Here is an 18836-nt window from a genome sequence, read left to right as displayed (position 1 = left end):
ATAAATCATTCTAAACATCAGCTTTGAAGTCACTTGCACAAAACTAGTCAAAATGCCTATGGCCTGAACGTTTTTTACGTCTGGAATAGTCCGTAAAACTGTTCCTCCCATGAAGGGAACAATGTCCCTGTTATGAGTATGGCACTGACTGACAGATGTCTGCCTTCTCTGCTGGCAGTCACCAGGGAGGACACCCCTTGACTCAGTTTCCCCATTAGTAAATAGAGAGTTGAAAGTTTCATCTCAGGCTCACTTTGTTCATGTTTCTTACTTAATTCTTCGTACTTTGTTTCTTGGACTGAAGGAATTACACAACCATAATATTAATTGCTGTTCCTACAGCCATCACTGGTGCTTTCAATTACTGCTTCATGTCTCAGATGGTCTGTACTTCATAGTTAAATGTCCTGTGGCAGCAGGACATTTTACTTTCCTCCCTCTTCTAATCTGCTTTTGCCCATTCTTATTTCAAGTAGCTGTAGTGTTACACTTTCCAGATCTATTAAACATACTCCTCTTGCTCTGTCTCTTAGAGCAAAAAGAGTAAAAATCAAAACCCAAACTGAGTTTAATGCAGTTTTGTGAGCAAGTCAAGCTTTGTAAATGCAGAAAAAGTGATAATACAGTGTTGGGTGGGATTGATTGTACTTAATCAACATTGGCAAAGTGCTTACTCAACTTGAAATTGACCCTGAAATAATGGGAACAGCTGAAGATAAATATATAAAAACCAAGAAAACAAAATGACTGCCTTGTACAGTATAATTTAGTCAGAATGATTTGTTAGAACCAACTTCTCAGTACATGGCTTAACCTAACAAATATACTAGTACTGATCAATATGTCCCTGTAGATCTTTACTCACATATAATCCCCTTTGAGAAAGCAAAAAATACTAAACCCGAGCAATGCAAAAGAAGCATGCTTCTAGGAAGCATACATTTCATGTCAATTTCTCCTGTCATGGCAGTATTTTACTTACTTCAGCTATGATCTAGGTTGCAAATTGTTCTAACACTTGAACATGTGAGCCACTTCATTGTCATGAGTAAGTCTGTTGAAGCTGACTGAGTTGCTCCTGTGAGTAAAGATTCACAAATAAGTGGACAGGTCCCTGCAGTATAAGCCCCCAGTGCCTCACTTAATTCGTTTAAGACTTTCCTCTCTCCACACTGTGTGGGGAAGGTAGTTTTCAAAGCTGGGTGAATTGCCCAAAACACGGGGAAGTAAACTTCATTGTATTTTATTGTCTCTGTTGTTTCAGGTCCATTGAGGACTATAATGAAAGATCTGCATTCAGATGATAATGAAGATGAATCAGATGAAGCAGATGAGAAGGACAATGATTCTGAGTTGGAGCAACCTGTAAATACGCGAGGAGGAAGCAGGAGTCGCAGGTGAGTGTCTTGTGATTGCAAGTAGCCTGCTGACCAAGACGTGTAGTGCTTGTTAGTAACAAGGTGAGGTCTGATGTTTTCAGAGTGCTGCATAGCAAATGGGCAGAAAATTCACTCTTTCTAGAGGAAAAGAGCCCCTTTAAAAAACTAACAGAACTAGCCATTCCTGATACAAACTCATCCTGTACTAATCAATACGGTTATGATGATCCTCATTTGTTTGACTTCACTTGATTTCATGCCTTTGTGACTTGAGAGGAGTTATAATTGCTCTCTGGCCCGAATTAGAGGAAATTGTCCTTCAGCTGTTGAATGAGCTATTTTATACATAGTCACAAGACCGCTCTGCTTACCAGTTTTAGATTAAGCTGTTAAATTGAATCTAAATCAATGAAATTTGAATTTCAAGTAAATTTTGTGCTGCATGCAGTAAATAATGAGTAAAAGTGCATCAGAAGGTAAAGCAAGCATCTGTCACAGGAATTTTTTAAATTTTCTGCATCCTTGCTGCAACCTTCAGAGGGCATTCCAAAATTCATCTGCTGTTCAGGCAGCTTGAAGCTCCATCTAAATGGTGTTCAAAGTTACGGAAAACCTGAAACTGTCTCTCTCAAACACATTTCATATTAGATTCTTTATGTAATTCAGAGCGTTTACGTTAGTGCACAGCACCTGAGTGCCAGTGCCAGCTACTGCTTGAATGGGAAGGTAATAGGAGAACTTTAATGAATGTCAGCTTCTTCCCTGATGTACTTTAGCAGCTGGAATCAAGGAGAAAAAGACCAAGATGACTAGCAGTTTGAGAACTTGTTGGTGTCAGTGATTGTGTAAAGGATTGTTCCAAACTCAACTTGTCTCCAAGTGTGGAGATTTTGTTTCAGTTTTTTAATAGAACTGTAAGGCTGTTATTTCTCTGTGTCTTTTTATCCCAAATAACTAATGGGGTTTTTCCCAACAAAAAATATTCCCTGTTGTTTGTAAGTAAATGAAGGGTGAAACTGATTAGGAACTGGGCTTTTTCATGTGGCCTCTCCTGAGGTGCTAAGTTCTTGAATTTTAATCAGGAAAAAGTGTGTTACAATAAACAAGGAACTTTTCAGTAAAACACTTGTTCAGGTGGGAAGTACAGCTGTTTGGAAAGCTTTTAGAAGAGCAGAAAAGTATCCCTAAGGACCACTTTCTTTCTTTGACATAGCTGTGAACCGAGATAGGGAGCAGCAGTTCAATTTTGTAGGTGTTTACCATTTCTGTAACATTAGCTGCTGTTAGCTGGACACTTCATCCCAGCCAGGCAGACAGCCTCCTTCTTTGTGCTATGAAGAGTTTTTTCTGGAGTGCAGCCCTGCTCAGATGCCTCTCTTCCATGTGACCTTGATTAACAGTAGCTTGCTTAGCAAGGGATTGGTCATTGTAAGTCTCCACCTCAAAGTCCGAGGCTGGCTCACCAGCTTTGACAGCCCTTTGTCTGCAGGTGTAATGCTGTGGCTCTTTTTTTCTGCAGGGTTAGTCTGAGTGATGGCAGCGATAGTGACAGCAGCTCAGCTTCCTCACCGCTGCATCATGAGCCAGCACCACCTGTACTGAAAACCAGCAACAGCCAGGTAAAAAAAAATGCAGTTTGGCTTTGTATTCGCAGTAGATACAGTTAGCAACAAACTCAAGAGTTTATTGATTCATCTCTTCCCCTCCCCCCCACCAATGTTTATCTAGAAAGTTACAGTATTTTTTTACTGCAGTAGAAGGCACAATAGTTTTTACTTTGCATCAGAGTACTTGTCCCACATTTGTAAGAGCTAACATGGCTGTTATTTCTGAGGTAGCAACATAGAGGAGTTTGGTTTTTCAAAGAAAAGGAAGTAAATTACCTGGAGTTGCAAAATACTCCAGGGATAAATGAGTTAGCTTTTGGGAGGTACCTCACCCCCAGTTATTAAGACTCTTTAAATATAAAATAAAGTATAAGAACTTATATTCTTTACAAAATAAAATACCCCATTTGTCAGTTATTTTAAGGAGTCATGATTCATTCCCAGTGTCAATTGTCATACAGAAAGCTGTCAGGACACTTACTGGCAGTAAATGGCTACTTACGCTTATGATATAGTTAGAATAGTGTCTACGTGTACTAACACAAGTTCATGGTTTAGAGGGTGAGTTTCATGGGTGGGTGTTTTCTGTATATCTTCTCTATAATTGCTTCAATTATCTGGCAGATATTATATACTTGCTCTTGTTTTTCTATTAACATTTCCAATGCAAGCTATAGTACAAACCTCAAATATTATTATACATGTTAGCTAAGTTCAAGTACACTTGGGGGAAAAAAGCCTCACTAACTAGGAAGTGCTTTGTGCACAGAGAGAAGGTGATTCCCTGTCCAGAAAATACTCTTATTTTCTGCTGCTGTAGGCTCTTCTAAGTTGTCCATACAAAAGTTACAAGTTTTTAAGATATAGTCTTGAGGTATAAAAGCTGGCTAATAAGGATAAAGAATATTGCATTTACTAGACACATAAGCACAAGAAAAATAAAAAATCTATCTATGGCTTCTAAAGGACTTCTAAAGAGCCCAAGTAATTTTTAAGTAAGTCTCAATATCAGCAGCCCACTCAGATACACCTTTTGTGTTCCTTTGCCTGTTGGTGATGTAGTAGAAGGTCTGCCTCCACATTTAGACACTCCAAACAATAGCTGTGTGCCAGCTAAAATTGAATGTCACAAACCTTCTTCTTTTTCTTTAATTGAGCTAAATTTTGTTAATCGAGCTGCAAATTGAAAATTTCGGGAAGCATTGAGAGAATTCAAATTGTGTGAACTACAGCCACATTTGAAATCTCTTCTTGGTAGTGTAGTGCTGCTTTGCTTTGTAGGATGATATCTTTTACTGATTGAAATCAGGTTTGTGTTGACTAAGTTCCTTTATAGAACTGAAGAGCTAAGACAGAGTTAGTACTTGTATAAGCTTCCTCAGATGTGATTAGTGCTGTATCTCATCTAAACAAGAGTGCTTAAGATCTTAAATTTTAACTACACATCAAGAGCACTGTAAGGAAGCAGCTTTTTCAAATAATATTGTGTTCTTGGTAAGGTTCTATTTGAAACCAAGAATTTTCTTCCTATGAAAACAATAAAAGCATCTAAGAGGTACTGAATCCATGACTAAAGGTCTGGTTTTTTGTAGGGTTGGGTGGGGGTTTTTTTCAACACAAAACTTTCCTTCTCCTGGCCTACACAGCAGTAACCCCAGAAGGTGTTGAACAAAAGGACTAGAATAATTCCTCAAAAATGTATGTTTTGATTCTGAACATGCACCACTCTTGGCTAAGTAAATCAAGTAAGGTTAACTCATATCTGCAGTCATTCTCTCTAGATAGGGAAATAGCTGTCTGCCAGGTGTATTCTTAAGATGCTGGTCAGCCTGGGGAGCATATATGCAGTTTAGTCATTTAAACCAAGGGAAGTAGAAATGAGAGAGGACTTGGGGAAAAATGTCAGCAAGGCTTCTAGAAGACTTGTTCTTACAGGCTTTATTTCCTTGTTTTAATTGCTGAGTTTTATCCTGTGTTGTGGCTGTTCAGTATGGTTTTGGAGTTAATCATGCTAGTGATGTTAGTCTCACTTACAGTGAAGGGTGAAACATAATCTCCCATTATCTGTGATTACTTAGTTTTCTTTGATGTTTTTCAGAAGAACTGGTTATATTCTAGGTTGGGAATGATATGGTGATTTTTCTTTTAACTTCAAAAAAGTGTTCTCTGTGGAAAAAACTGAAAGAACAATCAACAGTTCTTTTTCCCCCAAATATTTCTGCCTTCAGTCCTAAAAGTTTCAAATCAAGCATGGTGTCCTGCTGCTTGCTAATGTGCTCTTCTTGGATCTGTTTCAGTATCAGATGAAGCCATCTTGGTTTGTATGTGTGATAGTAAATAGATGTGAGTGGCCTTGAAGGAAGGGTACCATATAAGTGCAAAAGAAATTACTTTCAATCGCTTTGTTTTTCAGTTGCAACTCATGCAGTCATTTCAAGGACTGTTTCAAAACCTCTGTTGTCAAAGAAAAGAGATAGCATTGGGGGGGAAAAAAGAACAGGAAAAGTACAGTGATAATGTGACATTTCAAAGGCACTGGAGAGACCCTCAGCATCATCTTCTATCTGCCGAATCACTTCCTGTCCAACCAGCACGTGAAAGACAGGGGGAAAAAAAGTGGTGGGAAGGCTTTAAATGACATGAAATTTCTTCTTTTAAGGATTGGTAATATCACTATCACCTCATTCCTGTACCTCAGCATTTTCTGCTGTAAGTTACTTTTTGTTCTAAAAAATATGAGTAGGTTACACAGATTAAAGAATGAAAAGCTCAGTTTTGAGTTTGTGTTATTAACAGCAGAATTTTCCATATATAATTGTATCCAGTGACACATTTAATTTTTACAGTATTTTCTTTCTTTTCCAGATATTAGAAGTGAAAAGTCCAATAAAGCAAAACAAAGCAGATAAACAAATGAAGAATGGGGATTGTGATAAGGTAAATAATGATGAGGTAGCAATAAAATACTCCAGAATATGATACTAATGTGCTTACCAAATGCCAATCTTTGTTACAGAATGAAAATCTTAGTACATCTTTGATTTGGATTCATTTAGGTGCAGATCTTTCTCTGTTTTCTTTCTGTAATTCTTTTAACTTCTCTCCTATTTTGAATTTTTTTTTCCCTCTTTTCAATCAGGTGATTTGGCAAATTTCACCAGCTGGGAATCTGCCATCTGTTTATTTTATCTGCTCTCCACCACGAGTTTGTATTGTGCTTCACAGAGGAATGAGATGTAGATGAGAATTCACAGATGCATTCCTAGCCAGGAAATCAATCAGTTAGGGAAAAAAAAACCACATCTATTTTCCAGAATCCTTTCTGAAGGCTGTGCTTCGGGAAGTGGCAGTGTGGTTTAGCGTGTTAACTAAAATGACATGAAGCAACTGTTACCATTTAACACTGGGATAGCTTTATTTGTCTACTGGTTGTGGGCAAGAGCTCTCAATCCTTCCGTGAGTGAACATAGCACAGTTGCCCACTATGGACAAGTTTCTCTGAAGGCTCTTGCTGGGATTAGTATAGATTTTGTAATAACATGAGGCAAGAGATGCAAGTTGCAGTATCTAGATTTTTATCTGCGTACTCTGATCTTTTGGTTTGCTTTTTGGTTGCTTAGGCTGAGTGCCATATCTCTCTCTGCTTACAAGCAAAAAAAAAAAAAGAGTTTTTGATGGCTCAGGCTGAAGGAGAAAGTTGATAACAGGGGGGAGAGGTGGGGCATGTTTGTCATCCCAGGGAAGAAGCACTGGAATTTACCTTTGGATTAATTTTGCTTAGTCTTTCTCTCTTTATATCTCCCTGTTGACACAAAAGAAATAACTACATACCTCTAGAGAAAAAGCTTGATTCGATTGTGAGTCTTTGGGTTTGGTTCTTATGTGGAAAGGTGGGATATGTTTTCTAAAGAGGGTGTTTTGGCATCCCCAGTCTTTTGATGCTTTTTTATCACAGTTGAGATACAGAGATTATCTTCGACAGCAAATGACCACCTAAGAAGATTTTTGTCAGTGTCAAGTATCTTAAAAAGCCACAAAAATTTATATTTGGGTTGTATTGAGCTAGGGAATGCCGACTATTAATAAAAAAATACACCTCAGAGAAGAGTTTGGTCTTACCTCAAGTCCTGTGTGCAGTTTTGGGTGACATACTCTTAAGAAGGATTTAAAACTCTTAGCATCCAAAGAAGGGCTGCAAAGATGGGGGAAGGATCTAGAGAGGAGGTTTACAAAGAACAGCTGAGCTCACTTGGTCTGTTCAGCCTGGAGAAGAGAGACTGTGCGGGGAGACCTCGTTGACTGAGAGGAGGAGGAGGGGTGGGCACTGGTCTCTTCTCCATGATGGCCAGTGACAGGACCCGAGGAAATGGCATGAAGCTGAGTCAGGGGAGGTTGCATATTATAAGAAGGTTTTTCACATAGAGAGTGGTCAAGCCCTGGAATGGGCTACCCAGGGAAGTGGTCACAGCACCAGCCTGATAGAGTTCAAGAAACTCAGACAATGGACAATGGTCTCGGACACATGCTGTCACCCTTGGTGCCCTGTGCAGAGCCAGGAGTTGGACTCAATGATCCCTGTGTGTCTCTTCCAACTCAGGATATTATATGATTCCAAGTTTTAAAATGAGATTTCTATTTGTACTGGTTTTGAAGTCATCTGAAGTTTATGAATTACATTGCTATGACTTAATTAACAAGTTGTTTGGGGGGGGGGGATTTGTTTCTAGGCATATCTTGATGAACTAGTAGAGCTCCACAGAAGATTAATGACATTGAGAGAGAGACATGTACTGCAGCAGGTGAGGAGCACTCTTATGCACTATCACAGTGTGCTTATTGAAATTGTGAAGTCACATCTCTTTTTTTGCCTTTATTTAAAACTCTGTAATCAGGTTTAATAAGCCTGTATAGTCCACAGAAGTCAATTACTTCTTACACTGCAGCTTGGGGAATTTTTTGCACTTACTTTAAACTGTGTTGTCTCTCTAAATGACAGATTTAAAAAAAAAAAAAAATTAAATTTAAGTTTGTTGTTAACGTTTCTTAACATGCTGTATCAATAATTATGAAAACAGGATGAGACAATGGATATAGCTGTGCACTGTCACTTGATAAAAAATCTTGTTGCCTCTTTCCTGAAAATGACCAGCCTTGTCTCAGAATCAATCAAAGTGGTTTTTTTTCTATGGCAAGCAGAAAACATGGAATTCAAAGCAAAGTCCACTTTGAAGAAAAATATAATATATTCATTGAGTCTTCTGAAGTCGTAGAATGAGCAAAATATGGACGTGTACAACCAAAAAGGCTTCAAATTTATTGAAATGTTAAGCAACAGTAAGAGCAAAGAAAGTATTCTTGGTTTTCAGTGGGATTGTCAGGTACTATTGGGATGCAAATTGTGAAGATTAAACAATAAGCACTGTCAACAAAGCGGGTGCAATTGTAGCACAGATGGTTTTATCATGTTTAGCACAATTATGTCCCAGTTTCAGAGATGTTGTAAAGAGGAAAATTTTTACCACTTCTAAATGATTGCAATCACTTGTCAAATTTCTCGACTAAGTGTATTAACAATATTTTGCAAGCTCCAGCATTAACCACTTTGTTAGTTCAGGCTCAATATTGTGAATAAAGATGAGGAAACTATTGAGAGGTCACTGAAAAGAAAAATCTTGGCTAAGGATATTCTTAATTAAAGATGAATTCTGATAGCTTTGTCAGATTTCATCTTATAACACACAATGATGCATATTGGTTACCCTTCATATTTAATGTATTTTTGCCTTCCAAGTTTCCTTTTACTACAAAGGCTTTAGTTCAAAGCATGCTTTCGGAGTGGTGGCAAAGCCAAATTTTTATCTACATTGGGAAATTATTTTGCAGGAAGCTAAAAGACAGGAATTGCAATGCCTTGTCCACTTCACATTACTCATTAATTCTCAAAGAGTTCACATGAAAACTGAATCCAGAAAAGCCTCTGTGTTGTAAATTCACACCCTATCTTTGCTTCCTGAGCACTTACTTCCCCAGTTATCCAAGGCATAGCTTCCAAATGGTATCGCTTCTGATACACATCTGTGGCCAGTACTGCTGTTATCAGCTGTCAGTGCAGAACTGGGCCACTGACCCAGCCTGGGCAGTCAGGCCATGAAACCAGCTTTCACTGGGCCTGTATAGACAGCCTGCAGACCAGACCGTAGGGCTTAGGTGGCTTCATGTGGAATTTTGAAAAAGAAAATCAACTTCAAAACATTTTATGCAAAGCAGATATAGCAACAAGCAAGAAACCTTCTTTTTTTCCCATTATGGTGGTCTAGAGCTTTTGAAATCCTGACAGGATAAGCCTGGAGTAGCCAGATCTGACTCCACAACTGAGCCTGCTCTGAGCAGGGGCTGGGACTAGCAAAATCCTTTCCAATTGGAATTATTCAGCCATCCTAAGAAATATTTTCAAAGTAAGTAAAGTGCTTCGAGTTGAACCCCTCATTCTCTTTCTCACTAGCAGCATTTATTTGGTGATGAAGAAGTGTTTGTCTTTGTTAGAAAAATAATGGATTTGTCTTCTAAATTGTCTTCGTTCTAATATTGGAGCACTGTTATAGTAAGCTTTGTGGGATGTTACTAATACAAGGAAAAATCATATTAAAAGAAACATAACGGAGCTGGAAAGTTAGAGTATCCTATTCTGAGTAAATGAAAAAGAAGAGTATATTCTTATGCATTTTAAGCTAGACGGTTTTTTTCCTCTGGAGACTATTTATTAAACCAGAGAAAGCATTCATTCACAAACTTTGCCTCACAACTTGCATTCACAGTGAGGTATTTTAATGCTGTAATCCATGATTACTTATACATTATTACTTGTATTATGAAGGTTTGGTTGATGTAGAACTGGTGTTGCCTTCCTGGGGGAAATTGTTCGTGCAGATTTTTTCCCGTGGTTCAGAGAATTTGCAGGCTGTTGGTACAACCCCAGTGAAAGCTGGATTTATGGCCAGACTGTGCAGGCTGGGACATTGCTTCAGTTCTGCTGGTAACAGCATAATACTGGCTACAGAGGTCTACCAGGAGTCAGTGGAAGAGCCAAGTTACTTACCAGTAGTCTGTTAGCATGTCTTCACTAGTGAATGGTCTATGCTGCTATAAAATGAAACACAGCTTAGTTCTAAAACCTTTAATCCCTTAATATTCTGCAATTCATTAATTCATATGATTTTAACCATTTACAGAAATATCTTCCCAATACTGAATGGATAACTTGCAGAGAATCAGTGCTTCTCTATGTTAAAAATAATCTGCCGTTCCATCTTAATGTCCTTATTGCTTTGCAGCTATGTAGTTAATGTAAAATACTTCCAGTATGCACAGAAATTGAAAAGATACAGAGCTGAGAAAGTTTCTAGGAATTGCTATGAAACTTCTAGACTAAGAAATACAAGGATATAGAGATTGTAGGAAGTACAGAGGTGAGAACAGCAAGGTGCAAAACTGCATAACGGGATTATGGTTACTGCGTGAGAAGAGGGATCAAATGCAAAAATATGCAACAGAAAATTGTAGACAGCTGCAAGAGTTTTAGAGGTAGTGTTGGTGTGAAGTGGGATGGTGATGGAGTTGTGTGTTCCTGGATGGCAGTTGTCATCTTGTTAGTTTATGTTAGGGCAGGTAAGTCTCTTGCACACAGACTTTGAGAGAATTTTCAGAGAAGGGACTTGCGAAAGAATGGTGAAGCCATTGATATGATGTAAAAGCACCAGCTTCTCAAACTTACACTGAGGGACATGAAAAGGATTTTTTTTTTTTTTTCAATCCCAGTTGTTACCAAGTCCATAGGCATGACAGGAAACAGGAATGCAGCCAAATAGGAAATGAGAAAAATGTATCTGTTTGTGAATGTAGCTCTTTACCAAGAGAGGCATTTCTCTTTGAGACACTTTGTTAAAGGAAGCTGAGAAAGGGAGAAGACAGGAGAGATGTGATACTGCACTGCAAGTGCCTAGATACATAGTGAAGTAATTCTGATGTTAAATGCTACTTACAGACATACAAGAATTTCCTGAGAGGGAGAAGACATGTGAAAAAGAACATTTGACCACGAAATTAGTCCTTTGAGAATCACCTGAGCAGTTCTTATATGAATATTGGACCTTGTCAAGACAGAAACTGGTCTGAAATTACATTTACAAACAAATTTCTCTACCACATCTTCCAGTGTAAAGAAAAAGGTTGGAATTTACAGTGCTGAGGCTTTTTTTTTTTTTTAACTGAGTCTGCAATCAGATGTTAATGCTGCATGTCCAATATATTCAAATTTGGCTAGCTAAAGCAGTGTTTCTAACTCTGCATTTTCAGTGCAGAAAATGTTAGCGTGACCCCACAAAAGGCAGCAACATTTCTGGTAAGACTTTGTATCTTATTTTGAGACATCAGAAGTCATATCTTCAGCGGGTAAAAAATCTGAAAGCCAGTGCACTAGGCAGCACAGGCATAAGGAAAAAATGAGTATGCAGCATGGCGGAAAATTACATTGCTCATGTCCACAAGGTGCTTAACTTTGGTTTGCAACTATCTTCTTAGAATTTTCTGCCAGGGGCAGCTTGGAGGTCTGGAAACTATCACATGGCCTAAAACCCTCCATAAATTGAAAAATGACTGTCATTAGTTGCACTTTGGCTTCCTTATACAAACACACTCATTTGCTTGTTTAAAGGCTGATAAATAGTTATACTATGATGGATAATGATGAAACTGAGCTGGAGAGACATTATGTAAACAGAGACGTAATTTACAGCAGAAAAGCAAAGCTTATACAGCAGGAACAAATGGGGTATTTTTGTTCTTAACAGCCTGAGCTCTCAGAATAAAACATTTTAATGCTGTATTTATAATGTTAGAACTGTCAGACATCCTAGCAACTAATCTTAACCTTTTATTCTGTTTGAAGAATTTCTGAATAGCACAAGGATGCATATGCTAATACTAGTAGTAAGTCATGAATTCCTCATTGACTGGCACACAGGCAGGTGTTTTTCATTGAGCTGTCTGGGTTTATCTTGATACATTTTTGTACATCCATTAAAGCCTTTGGGGTTCATTTCAGTCATTTGCCAGGTGCCCAGACATAGCGACTGTATCTCTCTTGGGGGCTGGATGAGGGATATGTTTAAAATGTTTATGTTTCCCTTGACCTAGAGCTTAAAAGCCCAAAGTGGAACTTGATCAATAGAAGTCCTTATCCATTTCTTAAAATATGCAGTGCTGTTTAAAAATACATGTGTTAACACTTTTGTATAATCTTTGTTTCTAAAATCAAGTATATTGCAGTGGGGGTTACTGGGGGGTGGTAGTCTTCCACAGTAACACAAGCAAGCATTAGACAGAGTTGTTCAACATAGCTACATTTTCTTGGCCTCTGCTTCTGTAAACTTCTCGTGCAGCCGTTTATTTGTCTCACCGTGGATATTCAGAGAGCATTCCGAAGATTAGATTCTGAACTTTTACAAAAGGAGGCTGGATTGACTGCTTACCTTTCCTTCTCTCTTCGATGAGGCTCAAGAGAGTGCCAAAAATGAGAATAACAATACATATCAAAGTTTGCTTCTGGTATCAATCAGTTTTTCCCACTGGATTTCTTTTTCTCATGTCAATTGCAGAACAGTAGGGGATGGAAAAGTGTTACAAGAATCTGTGAATCAACAAGTGGACAAATTAAGTTAGTCATTTTAGATTAAAAATTCCCATACGGAAAAGAAACTGAAACCAAGAGGTACAGATTTAAATGACGTGTTAATAAAAGCAGGATTTTTTTCCAGTACTTTAAGAATTTTGGACAGCTGCAAACTAAATTAAATGGATTTTATTTTTATTTTTTCCCACCTTTGAAAATAAAAGGTGATTGAAAAGGGAGATTTTCATTGTAACAAGTATTTTCCTTTTATTATTTCATCTTGTTTCCAGTCTGTTTAATCTGTCCTGGGCTGTGTCATTCCATGCCTGACAATACACATTTCATATTTCATTTATCATCAACATAGTCTTTACTTCTGTGGTCTGAGAATAAAAAATATCTGTTTATATAACGACATGGAGAGCAGAAAACTACAAAATGTTTAGTTTAAATTCATTGTTCTTTGTGAAGCTGGTTATTCCTACCATATTTGTCTTTTTAAGGTACATTCTATAACCCACGTGTGCATACATCTGTATTTGCTCCAGCTGTGGAAAAGGAATTGCAGTCAGAGTAATAAAGCTCAAAACAATCAAGGAATATCTCGCAGTAGTGTTTCAGTGGAGGTGCCTGTGGAAGCCCCAAAACTAAATGGATTTCAAATTGGATGTTGCAGACAGGACTTGGAGTGCAGCCTGAGTGCTGCACAAGGGGTGGCTGGAAGGACTGAGAAGAGCAGTGTTGCTCTGTCGGTCCATGAGCTACCCAGAGGCTGCTTCAGGGTGGGGTACCTTTCTGTGTGCTCTTGGCATGTCTGTCTCAAAACAGCACGTAAGAGATTTATATCAACAGTGTGTTGGCACTGTGTTAGCCCTCCATGACAAATAATGCTTTGGCTTTTCAAGATGCTCAGTGTTTTTTCCAAGGTAGGTGTGCATCCTGGAACTTAACATATCTGGAATTATTTTTACAGCAATTCCGTGTTGAGTATGAGCACTCTTTAAAATTATAGGCTACAGTTCAGAGACTAAAAATGTCACAACTGCACAAAGGCACAAGTTAGGTATCTACTGTTGATTTCACAGAATTGGAGGATGTTTGAGGTTGGAAGCAATCTCTGAAGGTCACAGGGTCATGTGGAGCCAGTTGCCTGGTACTATGCCACGTGACTTTGGAATATCTCTGAGGATGAAGACCCCACAACCTAAGTGATGTTATGACCTTGCTAGGAGTCCTTCCATGGTTGATATGTCTAAAAAAAAAAGTAGATTTAACTCTGTCACTCAAAAAGTGACTGCTAGTGTGTGAATTAACAGTTCATGTAAGAGCTCTTGAATGTATTTTTTGTTTGATTATGGACTAGACTCTCTAAGGATTTATTTCTTTCTCTTGCTTGCGGAAAGGCTTATGCCAATTATTTCCTACTGTAACCTGCTTAGCAGCTATGAACATAATAAATATTTCAGAGATCTACCTGGGATTTTTAAAATTACTTGTTTGAGCTTAAGGGTATAATGTTGCCCCCCCACCCCCCTTGTTTTTTTAAACTGAATTAGAAAATAAGATTTTCTTTGAACATTTGAAAAATATGTTGTCAATGCTAATGTTTGCTGGAACAGCAGATAGGTATCCTGACATTATGGTTGATGATGATCTAAAAAGAAAACCCAAGGTACTGTAGTCTGGACAATAATGCATGTCCAGAAAGGAAGCAAATGATAAGGATAATGGTTAAACTTGCAAATATTGGGGCAGTTTGACTCATTTTAGGCCTTTCACATGGTACTTATTAATAATTTCACTGGGCATGTAAAACTACTGGAATTTCCAACTGCATCTTTTCTTTTCTTTCAGATAGTAAATCTTATAGAAGAAACTGGACACTTTCATATCACAAATACAACCTTTGACTTTGATCTTTGTTCACTGGACAAAACCACAGTCCGTAAACTACAGAGTTATCTGGAAACATCTGGAACCTCCTGAGGATTCAGCATATGGCTGCATCAAAACTGTTCTTTAAATGACATTTGCAGAATGATGCGACCAAAATGGAGGGGGAAAAAAACAAAAACCTCTTCAGCTTTTATTTTTCTTTAAAGCCAGTCTCTTGATAAGGGAGAGAAAAAGTGACGAGACTCAGAGGACCACTCTTCTCAAGAAGAAAAAGCTCTGGAAGAGTTTGCCTGGATAGCCTTGAAAAACAAACACAGGAAAACAAACAAAAATACTTGTTCCTAATGAATGTGTATGATATCATGTATCTCTCTCTGTGGTGTTCAAGTCCACAAGATGAATGCATGTTCAACACACTGCCTTACTACATAACTGATCTATTTATTATTGCATACATGTATCCTAAAGTCAGTGAGTCACTGAGTGACACTACCAGATATTGCAAGTAGTGGGGTCCCTTGTGTGCTCTTTTGATGCAGTACTTTCACAAGCCTAGTAACATTATTCATATTAAAATGCCACTTCTTGCTGTCTTTCTTTAGTCAATTAAAACACTACAGTCTTGATTCCACCTCTGCAGTTCCAGGAAACAAGATAAAAGCTTGGTGACCAAGCAGTGGTCCTGTATTTCGTTTCCTGTCTACCACAGTGGGTTGGACCACAGCAAGCTGGACTACAGGTCCTTGATTTTATCCGCCTACTGATATTGACCATGGTTAAAAAGTGCACCAAATAGGTTCATATGACTTGCTGTCTAGCCTCAGTGAATAAACCAGTAAGACTTTTAACAAAAAATGTTATGTATACTGTCCTGAATCTGGCAACTCTTGCAGTCTACATTCTTGTGTCCATTTAAATGTTGCAAAATAAAATATATATTAGAGTGAAGGTGTTCTGCAGGAGCTCATCATAGAAGAAAAAGTACTGGTCCTGTCTTTAAAGAAAATGTTGTAGAAAATTCTAAATTTGGGGCTATTTATTACTTTGAGTTTCAACACTCTTCTGCTGCCAGTGTGTGATTCACTTCTACCATAAAACTTTTTGCATAACATTTTTGTTTGTTCATATAGTATATGATCTGCATAGTTTGTTTTGGGGATTTTTTTCTTATTTCATTTGTTTTTTTACAACTGCTAAATTAAAACCTTTTATTTGAAATGAAAAAAATGTGTTGTTATACAGTTAAATGTTGGAATAAATACATGTCTGATATCATCTAGATGTGTGTGTTTATATATATATGTATACCACACCTGTGTGTATATATATGTATACACACACACATGCATATATGCTTTTTAAACTTTCCAGATTTTGGTATCTGTTCAATAACCTGATTATGTTTCCAGAAGAATTTCTTATCTATAAAAATGAGTATTCTTTCACACCATCCATCGTTTCTTAAAATCAGGATCCTCATTTATGCATCAAATGAGAGTATGTGTACTCAGTTTCACATCAATGCTTCATGCTCTCACATTGCTGATGGTTTCTTGATGAAATCATCATCCTTATATTAAAAATCCAAATTCCTAAATGAAAAGAGAAAATAATAATTTTTAAAATACTTCTGGATGCAAAGGTTTATTCAGGTTTACCAGGCTAAACGATGTATCTTGTTACTAGACAGGCCAGTATGTCATGTGTATGCTTATATGCCACATGTAGTCTCTATGTGTAGAGCTGAACAGTAGTATCTTTATGACTTACTGTTTCATGTGCACAGTTTGTGCAGCACTGAAAAACTATTGGGGTTATTTCTTATTCAGATGGTGAATCTCAATACTGTTTCTTTAAGTCCAAAGAAAATTTTACACTTTACTCTTTTTGAAAGGGCACGATACATATTGGGTTTGGGGGCTTTTTTCTTATTTAAAATGTTGTTTGATCATACTCCACAGGAAGTCCTCCTTAGGCTTCCGAAGAATAAGTGTACTTTTTCAGTAATGTTATGACTCTTATTGATGATTGGCATGAAGCATACTTGAAGCGTTATGTTGTTCTTTTAAGTCCATGTCTTAATGTGCAATTGGGGAGGGGATGGAGGAGTGGGAGTGTAATGTTAACTTTACTATTGACAGAAGGCAGGTGACGATGGGGAAGGGAAAAGGGGTGCATGTAAAGGGGATAAACTTCAATTTTTATTGATTGTTTTATATAAAAATGTTTGGTAATCTAAAAGCAACCTTAAAAACCTTTGGTCTACAAATGTGTGTTCAACTTTCCTGTCTTTTAGTTATACCAGATGTATATGGAACTTTGTCCATTTAGACTTTTCTAACTAAGTCTTGTGGTAAAGACTCATTGAGTTTCAGAAGGGGATACTTCTAGTACGACTATTGCACTGTTTTTTTAGAAATGGTGAAATGAATCATTTTACCCTTAAAATACCAGATAAGCTTTATTATACACTGAGAACAGGGGGAGAGGAAAAGAGAAACGAGGTGAATAGGCATAAAAGGGAGATGACAGCAATTACGGTAGCAAATCAGTGCTGAATTTCATGCAAGCTGTGGATCATCCTTAAACTCTTAAATTTTCTAATACAATGAGAGAGAGAAGAAAATAGACTGTTGTTGTCAATGTGTGTGTTGACTTTTTCACGACACTCTGATAGAAATAGAGTGACTAAGTTTTGATCTAAATTTTAAAGTTAGCTATTTTCATCTAATTTTGTATATGGAAACAAAGTAAATATGTTCACCTAATTTCAGACATTCATATTTCTCTTAAAGGAAAAACAAGAAGATACCCTTTAGAAGGGGTAGACCCGTTAAGAAATCTGTAACGTCTATGAGCATTGATTTTTGGGATGGGTTAGAGTGTTTTGGCAACAAATGTTTTGGAGTTTACTTAACATAAAGCTGTTTAAAACAGTTATATGAGAGAATTTGGACCAGACAGGCAGAGATTAGAAGTAAATTCCAATATCTAACATAATCCTCAGTGTGAGTCACTGTTACTAGAGCAGTAGTTGTATCCAGTAGCAAAGACAGTTTTCTCACTAGTAACTTTCCTCCTCAGAAAGTGGATGTCCAATTGGGTAGACAAGTTTTGGTTTTTTGGTTTTTTTTTTTTACAAAATCTAATCAGCTGAGAGGCTTTACAAAAATTTCAGTATCATCTAAATTTGAAGGCCATCTTAGTCCATGCTAAAGAAAAAGAGCTAGAAATGAGGAAGGGGCCTCCTTTCCTCCTCTCGTACACTGAAGTGAAGAGAGTCTTCCAAGGTAAAACTAAACCCGTGCTCAGTCTTCAGCTTTGGACTGTAAGAAATGGTTGGTCATTTCTCTCTCTCTTCATTGGTTTGGTATTTTTAGGAAAAGTCTGTGCTTTCAATTTCAGAAACAAAATGCACACAGTACAGTGCATTTGGAGAGCCCAGTGTATTTCTATTAAAGTTACTTTTAGTCTCTGGGAAGGAAATTACAAGTTCTTGGGTTTTGCCTGACCCATTGTTCTTCTTTCCCATTCTCACAGTGAAATAAAGTACTTTCACAATCTAGTTTGAGTCCCTGGTCCTTACTTGGTACAATCTTCCTTTCCTAGAAGCTATACCAGTGTTTTGGGGTGTCTTGAATGACCCATTGATTTCAAGACCTGTTACTTAATTTGCAAAATTGATGGGAAAGCTGTAGAACTGTCTGAAGTGAAAGCTGCCTCATTCATTTGGGTTTTTTGTATGCATTATCTTACTCTGATGATAGGATGTTTGATTTGTTCATATACACCATATCCCTTATTTTACCACTTGCAGTTTAATGACAAACTATCTTTTAGTAAACTCTTATTTCAGTCTACAGAGTCTGTTTTGTGTTTGCTCATTGGTCCGTGGTTTGCAGAAACTAAGCATCATGATGAAAATTTTGTTGGGTTTTCAGCCACAGCAGGAGCTAGCAGGAACTACAAAAATAAGCAGTGAAATAAGACATGTTCCAAAGTTCAGCAAGTGTGAAGCATGTGTTTTAATGAGTCTTGATGGTTTTCTTAATTGTCAAGCAGTGTACAGCAGAATGTAGTGTACACCAGGAAGCTGTTCTGTACACTGTACGAAGTTTTACTGCTGCACATAAAAGCCTTACTAACAGATAACGGCGACTAAAACACATATATCCTAAAACATGTATATCTGCAGTGTTTTAGTGCATGCTTGGGAGTTAATCAGTGCACTAATGCTGGTAAACCAATGACATTTACAAGGCTGGCTCTGTGTCTGGACAGATAAAT

General features: G+C 37.6%; 1 protein-coding gene across 1 annotated transcript in view; it reads left to right on the top strand.

Annotated features, from left to right (window-relative positions):
* Positions 1 to 15737, top strand: part of MLLT3 (MLLT3 super elongation complex subunit) — a 119009-nt gene extending 103272 nt beyond the window's left edge. The window contains exons 8-12 of the mRNA XM_082300862.1: positions 1265 to 1397; positions 2899 to 2998; positions 5852 to 5923; positions 7714 to 7785; positions 14508 to 15737. Coding sequence (XP_082156988.1) covers positions 1265 to 1397; positions 2899 to 2998; positions 5852 to 5923; positions 7714 to 7785; positions 14508 to 14639 — 509 coding nt within the window. The 3' untranslated portion in view covers positions 14640 to 15737. The remainder of the gene's footprint in view (positions 1 to 1264; positions 1398 to 2898; positions 2999 to 5851; positions 5924 to 7713; positions 7786 to 14507) is intronic.
* Positions 15738 to 18836: the final 3099 nt, after the last annotated feature.

The sequence above is a fragment of the Coloeus monedula genome (genome assembly GCF_965178545.1).
Source record: "Coloeus monedula genome assembly, chromosome: Z".
NCBI lineage: Eukaryota > Metazoa > Chordata > Aves > Passeriformes > Corvidae > Coloeus > Coloeus monedula.
Note: the sequence above shows the minus strand (reverse complement) of the source record. Positions and strands in the feature narration are given on the sequence as shown.